General features: G+C 58.3%; 1 protein-coding gene across 1 annotated transcript in view; it reads left to right on the forward strand.

The window, feature by feature from the left end:
- EXD3 (exonuclease 3'-5' domain containing 3) overlaps window positions 1-11,181 on the forward strand; it is a gene marked incomplete at its 5' end in the record, with an annotated part of 51,590 nt that extends 40,409 nt beyond the window's left edge. The window contains 2 exons of the mRNA XM_088147261.1: window positions 6,929-7,016; window positions 10,184-11,181. Of these exons, the coding sequence (XP_088003387.1) occupies window positions 6,929-7,016; window positions 10,184-10,494 (399 nt within the window). The remainder of the gene's footprint in view (window positions 1-6,928; window positions 7,017-10,183) is intronic.
- Between the last annotated feature and the right edge of the window lie 1,698 nt (window positions 11,182-12,879).

The following is a 12,879-nucleotide window of genomic DNA, read 5'->3' on the forward strand; positions in this document are numbered from 1 at the left end:
AAAGGTTGCTGGGGTCCATCAGCCGAGTCCGGCCACAGTGTAGAGAGAGCTCCCAAAGCCACCTGTGCGGGGCTTCAAAGAGGATCCCGGATCTCTGCGTAGTAAAAACTGCAGGGCGCCTCTTTGGCCCTTTACTGAACGGCTACGTTTCGCATGGCCTGGGAGATGTGCCGACAGAGCACCTCTGTGCAATCGGTCCTTGCGCCTGGAGACACTTCTGTTGTACCCTGTTGGTTTAAATCGCCTTGCAAGGGGGGGCTCCTCCTTTTGGGGCAGAAGAGGGGTGTGCAAGCGTAAATGCTGTTGAGTCTGTTTCCTTGTGATGTTTGTATCGCGCCTTCCCTCCAGTATAGCACACTCTCCACCAGTCGTTGCTGGGAACAACACGCTGGAGAGGTAGGCCAGGCTGAGAGGGAGGGCCTGTCCCAAAGTCTCCCTGGCCGAGTCCGGGTCTTCCCCCTGCCGCCACACCATGCCACACCCCGATGGCAGCAGCCAGGAGCAAAGGTCCCTGGGGCTGCTGTGCAGGTGGGGCGCTGCCGTTTCTGTAAAGAGGGAAGGGATCGTCTCCCTGGGAGAGGGGCTCAGGGCAGAGGGTCTGCGGGACCGGCCCCAACCCGGCCTCCGTTTCTCCTTCCTTGGGAAAAAATGGTCTGCAGCAGGCACAGCCTAGTCCGAGAGCAGCTGGGAACATCTGGGCTGTGCCACCCGCCAGTGAAGGGGGCGGTGTTTCCAGCAGGACCTGCTTTTCGCTCCGGGGACAGCTTTGCCTCGCTGCAGCGATTGAGGCTGCTGCGAGGAGGATGGGCTGTTCACAGGGGGAACCGGGGCTGGGGAGGTCTGCGGCCCTGGGAACACGGGCCCATAAATTTGGGGTGATGGTCCGAACTGAACCAGCCTCCAGAAGCTGGCGGTCGCATTCCCGCCTGACCCCCAGAAGCGAGACTCCGTATTCAGGGGACCAGCATCGGGGGGGGGCAGACTTTCCAAAAGGGCCTGGGACCCGAGGTGTGCGGCCAGATGTGGTCCCTCGCGTTAGCCTCCCATTCCCGTCCCAGCCTCTCCCGGGCCGGCTGGCTTGTCCGTCCCGCCCTCTGAGCTGGCTCCCACCTATTTACTGGCACAACAGCCGCACGCTCCCGTGGCCTGCCCCAACCAGAGGCTGACCGTTGGTCCACACGGTCAGCTGCCAGAACAGTTAATAAAGCCAGCCGCCGCCGGCTTGACAGTCAAGGGGGGGAGGATTGGCAGGACCAGGGGGGGTGCCTGTTTCACACTGTGGAGGGCAGAATCCCACAGCCCAAGCAGCCCTTCCAGCTTGGCACAGACACGCATCCCCCAGCCCGTGTCCGGGTGACTGCTGTGCTCTAATTGTGGCCCTGGCAGCACGGCTGTCCTTGTTGGTTCGTTGCTTCTCAGGGGGCTGACATTGTGGCCGATGGGCGTGTTAGTCTTCCGGGTCCGGGGCGAGAGCGGCCCGGAGGACCCTCCCCGGCCTGCGTGTGTCCTGACTCTCCGGTTGTTTTCGGAGACCTGCGTTCCGGCTTGCTCTCTTCCTTTCTTTTCTCCCAGCTCGTTCCACCTTGTGTGCGAGAAACCGGTTTTTCTCCTTCTCTGGGGCCTATTGTTTCCGCTAGATCAGTTACGTTGCTTCTGGGCCTCGCTCGTGTTTCCTTTCTCACGCTTTCTAAAGGGCGTCCTTGCGTCCGCTTCTCCTTCTTCCTCGCGTTCCGGTGGGTGGGAGAGGACAGGGCGCGAGCAGTCCTCGCCCTGGTCACTCTCTGGCCCTTGGAAGCCCACCTGCTCCTCGGCTTTGCAGGGGCCTGGGCAGAATTGGCAGGAGGGGCAAAGAAAGTCCTCCTTCAGCAGCAGGCTCAGCTGATGGAAGGGACGGCCACCAGCACAGCAGGGACCATCGGTTTAGAGGGCTCTTTGCCACAGAGGTGTCGGAGGATCCCCCCACCAGATGCAGTCCGTCTATGAATGCAGGCTGCTCGGTGGCTGTGGCAAGAACGGGCCTTGCTTTCTTGCTCCGAGTGCTGGAGGGGGCTTCTTGGAGGCATTAATTGGACTCTGAAGCCTTTGCTTTTGCCGGGCAGGGGGGTCTGGTCCCTGACCAGCCCACATGCAACCCCCGTGTGCAGCAGGGAAGCGGAGGCCCAGGAGATCCAGCTGGCAGTGCAGCCTCCGGATCGGCAAGCGTGGGCACGACTGGCGAGGGAGCCCGGTCCAGGCCCGGCAGGGACAGGTGTGGGGCACCCTGGGTGTGGCTGGGCTGGGAACGTAGAGGTCTGCTGCTGGTGCTGTGGGTGCTTTCCCCCTCCCACCTGGAGGGGGCACATGGCACTCACGGGCTCTGGCGGGGTCTGCCGCCCCGTCCCTGTTCAGCCCACTGGGGCTTTTCTGGGCACTGGGGAAGCCCTGCTCCAGGAGCTGTGGAAAGGGCGGCGGTCTCCACCGAGCCTAATTCTAGGGGAACTTTAAATGCTCTATCCGAACAGTTGGGTAAAGTGGTGTGGCTTCCTGGGAGATCTCTGGATTCTTGTGCCAGCTCTGGCAGGTCTCCTTGGGGCTTTTGCTTTCCCAGCACCCAGGTGAGGTAGGCCTTTGGTGCACCCACGTTGCAGAGGGCATGCAGGAGCCAAGGAAGCAAGGGGTCCCGGGCAGCTGCCAGTCCCCCGTCTTTCCTAGAGCGTGGTCTCGCGGGGTAGAGAAGCTGACGCAGGGCGTTGTTTCTGAGGACCACCTGTTGTGTGCGGTCTCCCCTTCCCCAGGCGATTGGACACAGCACTAGAAGGGCACCTCTGTCCCCCCTCCTAACCTTGTGTTTCTCGATGGGAAGGGAAGAGGGCATGAAAAAAAGGCTGGGGTCCACTCGGGGCAGAGGGCCCCCTGTTCCCCCGGAAAGTGTGGCTGCTGTTCCAGGGGGTGCTAAAGGTGTCCCTCAGGAGCTTCCCTTGGGCCCGTCTGGGTGGCAGAGCAGTGGGTTGGGGGCAGGGTAAGAAGGGCCACTCAAGAGCCAGAGGGGGCCAGGCACCCCCTCCCATGCTCCCCTCGACCCTTATGAGTTGGCCCCTTTCTCAGGTCCCCTGGCAGTGCCCCACAGCTGCAGAGACAGGGCTCAGGAAATGCCGCCTCTGTGGTTTGTTTTCCCAACCCCTTGTGCCAGGGCAGGGCGTGGGGAACGAGGAGAGCAAGTGCCATTTGGGGGGCTTGTTTGGGGAATCAGAACTGAGATTAGAAAATGCAGCAGTCAGCCACCAGGGTGTGAACGTTTGGCTCGCGTTGATGTCTAAGCGCATGAGAAGTCTTCCAGAAATGTGTGACTAATCCACGAACGGGAGCAGGGGAGGAGGCGGCAAGGCTGCTGGGCTCCTCCAGAGCAGGCTGGCTGATCTCTGCTCTTGGAAGCCTGGCCCCAAACCACCTTGTGCTGCAGCCCCTATGGGTCCCCCGGTCTTGGGAAAGACCAGCTGCGACCAGCGTGCCTCTTTGGCTGGTCTTCGCTCCTGTTGGGGGAAGGATGCAGACACTGGTTGCTGGTTTGTTAAATTGTAGGGGTTTGTTCCCCAATCCACCGTCCCAAAAGCATCCCCCATTCCCTTTCTGGCTTCCCTTTCATCCTGGCAACAACTGGAGAGCAAGTGAAGGAGCAAAACATAAACACAGGGAAGAAGAGAGGTCCATGAAGAGCAATCAGCCTTTTTCAGAGGCAGCCTGCCTGAATAAAGATGCTGCTGGGGTCAAACAGCGGCAGCCATATTAACCCCACAGCCTTTCAAGCTCACTGAATGTAATTAAATGTTTGGTGGTGGAGCTGTTAGTACACATGCGTGTATGTTTTCATAGTCATTGAGGTAGGACGATGTTATTACGTCCCTTCTTTTACAAAAATGGGACTGGGGGCTGGCCCGCCTTTGCTCTCCAAGCCGTCTCTCCAGTGACCATGCTGGGTTTGGGTCCCTGACCTCTCCACCCCGTGTAACTGTCTGCTTGCCCTGGCCTTGGACAAGCGAGGAGGAAAGCACCAAAGCGATCTGTTCTTTGGGCCTTTTTCCACTCTCCAAGCTGAGATGAAAGTTGGGCCTGTGCCTCTGGGGGTCTTCAGCATGCCAGAGGTCTTGAGTTTGGACCCTCTGCAAGGGAAGCCCACCTCCCAGCTGGGGGGCAAAAGGGGCGACAGGCCAGGCAGCTTGGACTTGCAGGACCGCGAGCTGGTTGACTCTCCTGGGAGGGGGCAGAGATCCCAGAATCATGAGAGCAGGGGGTCTTCCAGGGATGCCGCACTTCCCGGGAATTTTCCATTCCTCAGCTAAACTTCATTAGTGCTTTATGGTGTCATTGGTTTGGCTTAATTTATTTATTTGTTGAAAAACCAGGGTTGTTTGATTCACAGAATAGAATCTTAACAGATTCATGCCTTGCATATTCTCACACCCAAACCTGCATCTGCAGAGTCTCTTCTCCTGGGAGGAAAACTCCAGCTGGGACACAATTCCAGAGCCATGTTGAAGGCCGGGTTGGAAAGTTGCTGCTACGATGCCCTCTTCACGTGGGCTGAACGTGAAGGCAAGTCCAGTGGCTGCCACAAGAGCCTCTTGGCAGTGAACAGCTGACCTGGCCCACCAACCCAAATCTAGTTTCTGCTTTTGAAATTAAATTGGAGCATTTAAGCCCTTAGAAAGCTGTACCTCTGCTCCAGGAACCAGAGAGGATGTGTGCGTGGCAGTCGTGGCCCAGACATAGCCAAGCATTGCTGACCACACGGCTAATTCCCACACCCCGCGCCCTCAGCAGAGCATCCCAAGAACGTGTTGAAAGTGTAGGCAAGTCCTTGGTGGCCTCCCCCCCTCCCCTCCCCTCCCCTCCCCCAGCTATTTATTTGTCACCATCCCCACAGGAACAGCCATGTCCAGGCTAAAGGCCACATTCTGGGGACAAAGAACCAGGAGCACTGCCATGCTGTGCTTGGAGGGTTTCTGTTGGCATCCCCGGATGCCGCCTGGAGAAGGGAGACTTCTGGCCCATTCTGAGACACAGAGGCTCAGAATTACCCGCTGCGCTGGTGCCCTCACTCAGGTGAGCACGCCCTCAGGGAGGAGGAAGCGCTCCGCTGCAGTTCCCACACTCGGGCAAACCTTGCCAGCTCAGCCTGAGTCACTGCCAAACCCCAGACAGGCTCTCGTGGCCTCCTGAGAAGCGGAACTTGGCTGCCACCCTCCTGGAGCAGCCTGTCAGAGGCTCAGGAGTCGCAGCGGGCCCGGGTTCCCACGGCCACTCCTGCCAGGCCAGGCCAGGCCAGGCCAGGATGAGGAGAGGGGAGGAGGGGGCAGCCCGTTTCAGCCCCGGGGTCCCAGTTTTGCTCAGCAGTCCCATTTAGGGGCTCGTGGTCCTTGGGCGGAGACGCAGATTTCTCGGGGATGGCAGCTTGCTCTGAAAACAGAAATGAAGTCTCAGGTCCTGACCTGAGTTGTCAGAAGGTTTCTTGCTGGTAGATTTCAGTCAGGTTTCCTAGAACTGGAATTGGGGGACGGGCACTCTGACTTGCGTGCAGCCCCTTTCCTTGCCCACGTTCACAGCCTTGCCTTGCTTTCAGATTCAGGGAACTGGAGTCCTGGCTCCAGGGAACTGTTTTCAGACCTTTGCAGATCTGTCGCTTGGGCCGGTTCTGATCTACAGTTGCTTTAGAGGGAGCAGCTGAGATCCTGCTGGCTTTCCCAGAGCCAGAACACAGAAGGGAGCTCCCACCGCGCCCCACTTCTGGGAGATGGGCTGCTGCTGCTGCACGGGGTCCTCTGTTCCCAGGAGCTGCCTGGGGCTGGTGATGTGGCAATGATAAGATGGGGCCTAGGTGTCTGTCATGGAAACTGCTAAGCTGCTGGGGTTTCCCCGGCTCCTCCCCACCCCCAAGCTTGGGCAAGGGGCATGCGTGACTGCAGGGAAGCTGCTGCGCGCCCGCCTCCTCCAATGCAAGCCGCATGAGCTGCTGCGATTGACAGGCCTTCGCAGGCCACGCCTGCCTAACGGCTTACCTGCGTGCACCTTGGGTTGACGAGGTGTCGCCTTCAGTCAGCCCAGCCTCCTGAGAGATTTTCTCATCGGAATGGCAGAAGCTGTGTCATCCTTACAACATGCGCTGGGAAGCGTTCCCAGGGATCCTGGCCCGGCTCTGGCTGCACCACCTCTCCTGGGTGCAGGCTCCCTCCTGCATTCCAAGTGGGATGGGTTCAGCAAAGAGAGTAAATCAGCCTCTTCCCATGGTCAGAGTCGTTCTCAGGGTTGCCCTTCCCTTCCCTTCCCTTCCCTTCCCTTCCCTTCCCTTCCCTTCCCTTCCCTTCCCAGAAAACAATGTTTGGCAACAAGAATTGCCGTGCAGGTGAGTAAAGATTCCTGGGGAGATTGAGGCCTGATGCCACAGAGCAGCTATCCAGGATGGGAGCTGCACCCTCCCTGCCGGGGCTCCAGGAGGCCAGAGGCAGGGGAGCGGCCCCGCGGCAGCGCTGCCCCCAGGCACAAAGCTAGCCTTGCCTTCGGGGTCTTGACCTGGCTCCCCCCGGGGCACAGAAGGGGTTCCTTTCCCAGCGCCTGCTCAGCTTCCCTTCTCGAAGGGAAATAAAGGCTCTGTGTGTGTGTGTGCCCGTGTGCGCGTGCAAAGCTGCGGATCAAGTAGATTACAGAGAGCCATTTTGGTGGCCGGGTCTCTGCCTGGCCTGGCTTTTGAACTCTCCGTGCCTGGAGAGATGGTCGCTCAGGGCTGCCCTCGCTTGGCTAAAGCCACCCAACCGGGATCCCCGCCAGCTCCTGGACTGTCTCCCTTCGTACCACACGGTCCTTGGGCAACGCTGGCTGCTTCCGCTCCCACTGCCTGCCGTGCCCTGGGAGTGGGTGCTCATGACAGCTCCCTTCCCTCGTCTCTTTCTCCGAACAGGTTTGCAACTGCAGCCGGTACCTGAAGGTCTCGAAGGAGAGGATGGCGCAGCTGATGAAGCAGAGTGGCTGCTGGGTGGGGGACGTAGGTATGGAGGGAGGCCCTGAGCCTCGTGTCCGCCCTTCACTTCCGTTGCAACAATTCTAGCCCACATGGAAGCCGGGATAGGCATCTGAGCGGGTTACGGCATCCTCGGTGAAGCCCTGCAGCCAGCGAGGGGGAAGGCCATGTTGGACCTGGTCAGGCCCCTTGTGGGAAGTTGATCTGCTGCCTCCGTTCCTTGACCGTTCGCTTCAGAAACCCAAGTAGAAGGCAGGAGAGAACTTCACCTTTCTGGCTGTCCTGAAAGTGAATTGTAGGATTACTGAGCCGCCCTAATGATGCACCTAAGCGGCTTCTCTGTGGTGGGCTATTGTTGCCCTGTGCCAGTCCCCCGGTGCCTCCAGAGGGAAGCGTGGGAGGCAGCAGCTTTGGGGGCAGGCAGGAAGGTGCGGGGTTCCCTTTTCTCCTTTCCGCCCCAAGAACCCGAGACGGCCAGAGGGGGAAAGCCACCCCATTTACTGAAGCCTTCCTCTGTTCCTTCCCCGTTGCTGCCGCTGTGACTGACCCAGCTGGCTGAACAGGTTTCTCCCAGAAAAGGCTTGAGAACAAGAGAACCTTTGCTTTCTGGCTTCTCTCGCCTCGTTCCCACAACAGAACAAGAAGCACCCTCCTGCTTGTCCTCTGCGGCTTCCGGGAAGAGCGGTGGGCGCAAAGTGGGGTCAGAGCAGAAGGACGGAGGCACCCGCTTGCCCGCTTCTCTCAACTCCACAGCCAGCCTTCTCCCCGCTCCAGCCAGGCCCACGTGCCCACCCGTCTGGCACTGATTTGTAGCAAAATGGCTACCGACCTGTCTTCTGGAGCACCTCTCCGCATTTTCTGGCCTTGCAATCGGATGCGCCAGGGCCTCCCCCAGTCTTCCCCAGATGCACCGGCCAGGCTGGCTCGGGGACTCGGCGGAGCGCGTTTGGCTATGCTACTGCAGGGTTCCCGGTGGGGAAGCCCCCACTGCCTTGTGGGAGGGAGCAAGATGGCCGAGACAGAGCACTGCTCAGGAAGCGGTGCTGCAAGAGCTCCCAAATTCCCACTGGTTTTAGAGGAACCCCATTCGCCCAGAGAATTGATGGATGGAGGGAAAAATGAGCAGTTGCCCCAAGCCGTTGGGAAGCGTTCGTGCTGAACCTGGCTTGGCTGAGCTGCTGCTCTCCCTGGAACCCACCGCAGGCCTGCATTTTCCTGTGCCCACTTCTTTATTTTTATTTGAACTGCGCTTGCATGCTATTAGAGGACAATTAATTGTGGCATAATTACTCATTTGAATTTTTCACCTGGGGCTCTGCACAGGCTTTTCCCAGGCCGTGGGATCGTTTCCCGCCCCTTTCTGAGACCCAGCGCATCATCTTTCTCTCCTCTGTTTTGGCCAGGATCCTCTCGCAAGCCCCAACAGATCCGCCTATGGCTGCAGTGCCAGCCTTGTGGTCCTGGGGCAAATTGCATCAGTCTTCAAGCCCCCACCTGGGGATGATCCCAGCCTCTCTCTCCTGCCAGCAAGCGCAGACAGTGGCCAGCCAACATGCCTTTTGGGTAGCCTGCCTGCCTGCCTGCCAGAATAGGGGCTGGGGGAGAACTGGCAGATGGAGCCTGGGGAGCAGGGAACAGAGAGCCATGGCTCTCCAGGGCCCCATTTGAACTTGGAAGCAGCACCCACAGGCTCTGCCCCTTCCCCGAAGCAGAAGGGTTACTGCTTTCCCCCCTCAGGACGCCTGCAGACCTCCCTCGTGCCTGCAGGTATCTTCCCTCTTCTTTGCAACAGGATTTTGAGGGGGGGGGGATTTTAAAAAGCGCTGCCCTGGTCAGCCAGCCAGAGGCCACCTTTGCAGCAGCAGCAGCAGCAGGCTCTGAATCAGCCAGGTGCTTCGCCCAGAGGATAGTGACCCCCTTGTCTCTTGGAGGATGCCCAGTAACAGACTTGCCCAGCCCTTGTTTTCTCCAACTCCTGAGGGCTTCTTATCGGCACATCGCTCACCGGGACCTTTGGACTCTAAGAACGCTCCCAGGGTGTGTTTTTAAAACTTGGGCAACTTTTATGGCCCACCACCCCTCCCTCCCTCCCTCTCCCCAGGCAAAGGCACACCTGCCCTCAGCATCCTGCGGGGACCCAGCTCTCACTGTAAAAGGATGCGGCCTTTCTATAACTGGCAGCTGGAAAGATGGCTGGCTCGGCCAGAAGGACTAGCCCTTTGCCTTCTTGTTGATGGAAGCTGAGACGTTTGGGTATGGGACTAAATGCCCCCCTCCCCCTTTGAGGTACAAGCTCCGACCATTTCTGAAATCACGAACGGCTTTTTACATCCATGACATGTGAAGGGGGGCAAATTACTCCTATCTGGAGGGGGCAGTGTTGTTGTGACTTTACACAGGAAGGAGAAAACAGACCATTTGGCCTTTCTTACCAGTGACACTTCAAAGGGTCACCAATACAAAAGCACTTCAAAGTAACCTCAAAGTAGCCGTTTGTCAATGAGGAGCTTGTAAAGCCCCGTCCATCCCGTGCCCCCCACCCCTCCGAGGAGATCTTTTCAAAGCCCTCCTCCCTTGGAAAAGGCCACCCCGGGGCCAGTGCACAGAATGCCAGCAAGGGCCCCCTTGCCAAAAGGTCACCTCCTTGCTGTCTCCCGAGAGACAAAGGGGGTTTTCTTTGGGAAGGGAGGGAGTTGGAGAAGCAGAACGGGGGGGGTGAGGAGCCCCCTTTGAGGGGGGGCAACGCTTGGCGGGGGAGACGGAGTCACCAGCACGAGTTCTCTCCCACGCCGCAGTGGGTTGATTTCACAATAAAAAGGCATCAGCAGAAATCTTCATATTCATGCTGTGGATTCAAAATCTCTGAAGCGGCCTCGCCTGCTTCCTCCTGCACGGGCTTTCCAGTAAATCCGCATGTTTTGCACTGGGAGAGAAGATGACTGAAACCTGGAGGAGGCCAAATCTCTGCCCCAGAGCCCAATGTCCTCTCCTGGGCTTCCCTCCTGCCGTGGCCCACGGGCCTGCCTGAGTTCAGGGATCCACCTTCAGCCTTTCCTCCTTTCTCAGGAGAGCCAGCGTGGCAGAGCGGGTCTTCTCCAGGGTAGGCCAGGAGTCTTGAGGAGCAGTTGCCCCCGCTAAGGAGATGACCTGGTGGCAAACAGCAGGGAAGGCTAAGGTGTGCTCTCTGTTTTGCAGGGAGCTGTTGGGGAGATCCTGGCCCCACCACCACCACGGAGCCCCAAAGCTTCAGCCTCACCCCTCCGCAGCCTACCTACAGCCCAAGCTGGCAGCAGCTGGAAGCAGCAGGCCCAGGGGACGAACCTGCAATGCTGCCCAACGGTGTCCGTTTGAAAGTTGAGGCCGTGCCGATGGGGGTACTGTCCAAGGAAGATCTGGACTGCTTCTGTTGCTGCAGCCAATGCGGTAAAGTTTTCTGGGAAGGGTCCCACTTCGGCCACGTGGTCTCCCAGTTTAAGGAGGTGCTGGACCTGCCAGAAGAGAGCTGAACCGGGGCTGGGCTGGGGCCGGTAGGCTGCCGCCAAACAGTCCCTTGGACTCTGTACATGCTCAGGAATGAGGGAGGACCCCAGGGCCTTTCAGAGCATCCCTCGCAGTAGGCAGGGATGTTGCCAGGCCACCCCGCTTTAGGAGGATTTTCAAAAGGATTTCCAGGGCTCGGCCACTGAACCAGGGATCTCCCGTGGGGCGGCGTTTTGGTTCAGCCACAAGCCTGTTTGGGTGGGAGTCAATGGAGCTGGCCTGAGCAGGATGGCTCTGTGACCCCTTCCAGCCATTGTCCTTCATCTTCCCGGCCAGCCAGAAGCACAGAGAGGCTGTCGCTTGGCTTCCAACTTCCTGTTTTTATTAGGTTTTCCCTTTGAAACTTGACATTGGCGTGGTATGATCAGGATCAGAGCCATTGCGGGTAGGGTGGGGCCATCACCCCGCTACCTGTCTTCCCTTTTTTTGCCCCCCCATGTGATTGTGGGGAGGGGCTGTGGCCTCTGTCATAAAATCGATTGTTAGCAGCGCCTGGGGTACGTGTATTTCCGATATGTATTGTTTAAATCCGAATGCTGTCTTGGGTGTGTCCCCCACTCGGAGTCTTTTGTGAATGGGGTGGCACAGAAGACCCGTAAATAAAGAAATGAAAAGCAGAGCAGTCTGTTGACAGCTGCTCAGAGTAACTTTAACCCTCCAAAGCTAGTGTTTTTTGGGGCTGCAGCTGATCTCCTTGGGCTTAATTGGCGGGATCGGTTTCCTGCTTGCACATCCCACCACCCCAGTCCTCCACGATCCATTCCACACATTGGGCGAACAGGCCTCTTGCATCTCCTGCTTCAGAGCAATTGCACCCCAGACTCCAGGACCAAATGTTCTTTTGCAGGCTGGGGGATTCCACATCCCCCTTCTCCGCAGTGCCGCTCAGAGCCTTTGCTCCAACTGTGTGCACGTCTCCCCCCCTCAAAGCACAGAAGAGGTCCTGCTGTTTCTCTGGAGATAAGGAGCGCAAGCAAGAAATGTTTCCCTTGTGTCCCAGCCAGTGAGTCCCCCCCTTTCCCACTGCCCCTTCTTCTTTGCTCTGAGTTTCTGGCAGGAGATTCCACGGGATGACCTTTCAGCGCAAGAGCAGCCCTTCCATCTCCCCAAAGCGCTGGCTCGGTCTGCTTTGAGAAATCTGGACCTTCAGCGTGGAGGACAGCAGCTACGTGCTCCTCCTGGCCCTTCGCGTTGGCTGCTCTTTCCTCTCAGCTGCGGTCATTTTCACAGACTCATTTTTGGCTCCTCTGGTGACTCAGTGCTCTGCCCCACGTGCCCCTTGGAGAGGGCCTGATCCCAGACCCCGGGGCATTTGTCTTCACAGGAGATGCTGCTGCTGGCAGACACAAAAGACGTCTGCAGGGCTAGGCAAGCGGTGCCAAACCAGCACTTCCCATTTAGCTGTCTGGGACTTAGATCTGAACAACAGGAGTTTGGGTTGTGGTGTAAATGTTACTGGGGTTGACAGAAACATACAAATGGTGGGAGTATTTTTATACGCCTTTTACGCATTCAGACTTTTAGCTGCAGCGCCTACGGGGCAATGAGGGAATCAGAGGTGCTCTGCTTGTTACTGAGTCTCGTTCCAACCACACACTGCCTGCCAAGCCACCACATTTAGGAAGCTGAACAATACTGTTGGCATTAAAAAGGGCTATTTCTATTTTTAAGCATCAAATCTTTAAAGATGCCTCTGCTGAGGATGAACATTCCGAATATTCTGTTTAGACCGGACTTTCCTTCCCAAAGAGCAACCAGTAAGGCGCTCAGGTGCCCACAAGGGCAGGCAACTCCCGGCGAGCAGCAGCCGTTGCGGGAGACAAAGAGGTCTTCTCCGGAGTCCTGATGAGAAGGACCGCCGAGGGGAGGCAAAAGACCCATCAGCCGGTGGGGAGGCTGCACCGTGGGGCCTGGCTCGCTCTCTTGGCACGGGAGCTCCGTAATTCCGGAAGGAAGTTTCATTTCCCTCCCTCATCCTTGTCCCACAAGGCAGGCGGCCAAAGCATGGGGAAGTGGTTTCCGAGCGTCTCAAGACGAGGCTGGCTGATCCCAGAGGACGTCGGCTCTTCCAGGCTTTGGCCCATAAAAGACAGTGGCACGCACGAGTAGGGACAGAAGAACGACTGGGCCTCCTCGCCTCGGTCGGTCTGCAGAGGACACCACCCAAAAGCGGCTCAGGAGGATTCCCAAAGAGGACCGCCTTCCCTCTCTCTGGTCTCTCGCGTGTGCGAACGCGCCTGGGGCAGCCGCCGTTTCCCTTCACGTGTGTGCGTAGAATAACATGCCCGTCAGAGGTTCGGAGCAGGACAGAAGGCCCTCCGGGACGGAGCCCTGCAGGGAGAGGGAGGGCT

The sequence above is a fragment of the Python bivittatus genome, unplaced genomic scaffold (genome assembly GCF_059951505.1).
Source record: "Python bivittatus isolate LINGU-HERP-01145 unplaced genomic scaffold, Pbiv_v1 ctg000160_np1212, whole genome shotgun sequence".
Taxonomy (NCBI): Eukaryota; Metazoa; Chordata; class Lepidosauria; order Squamata; family Pythonidae; genus Python; species Python bivittatus.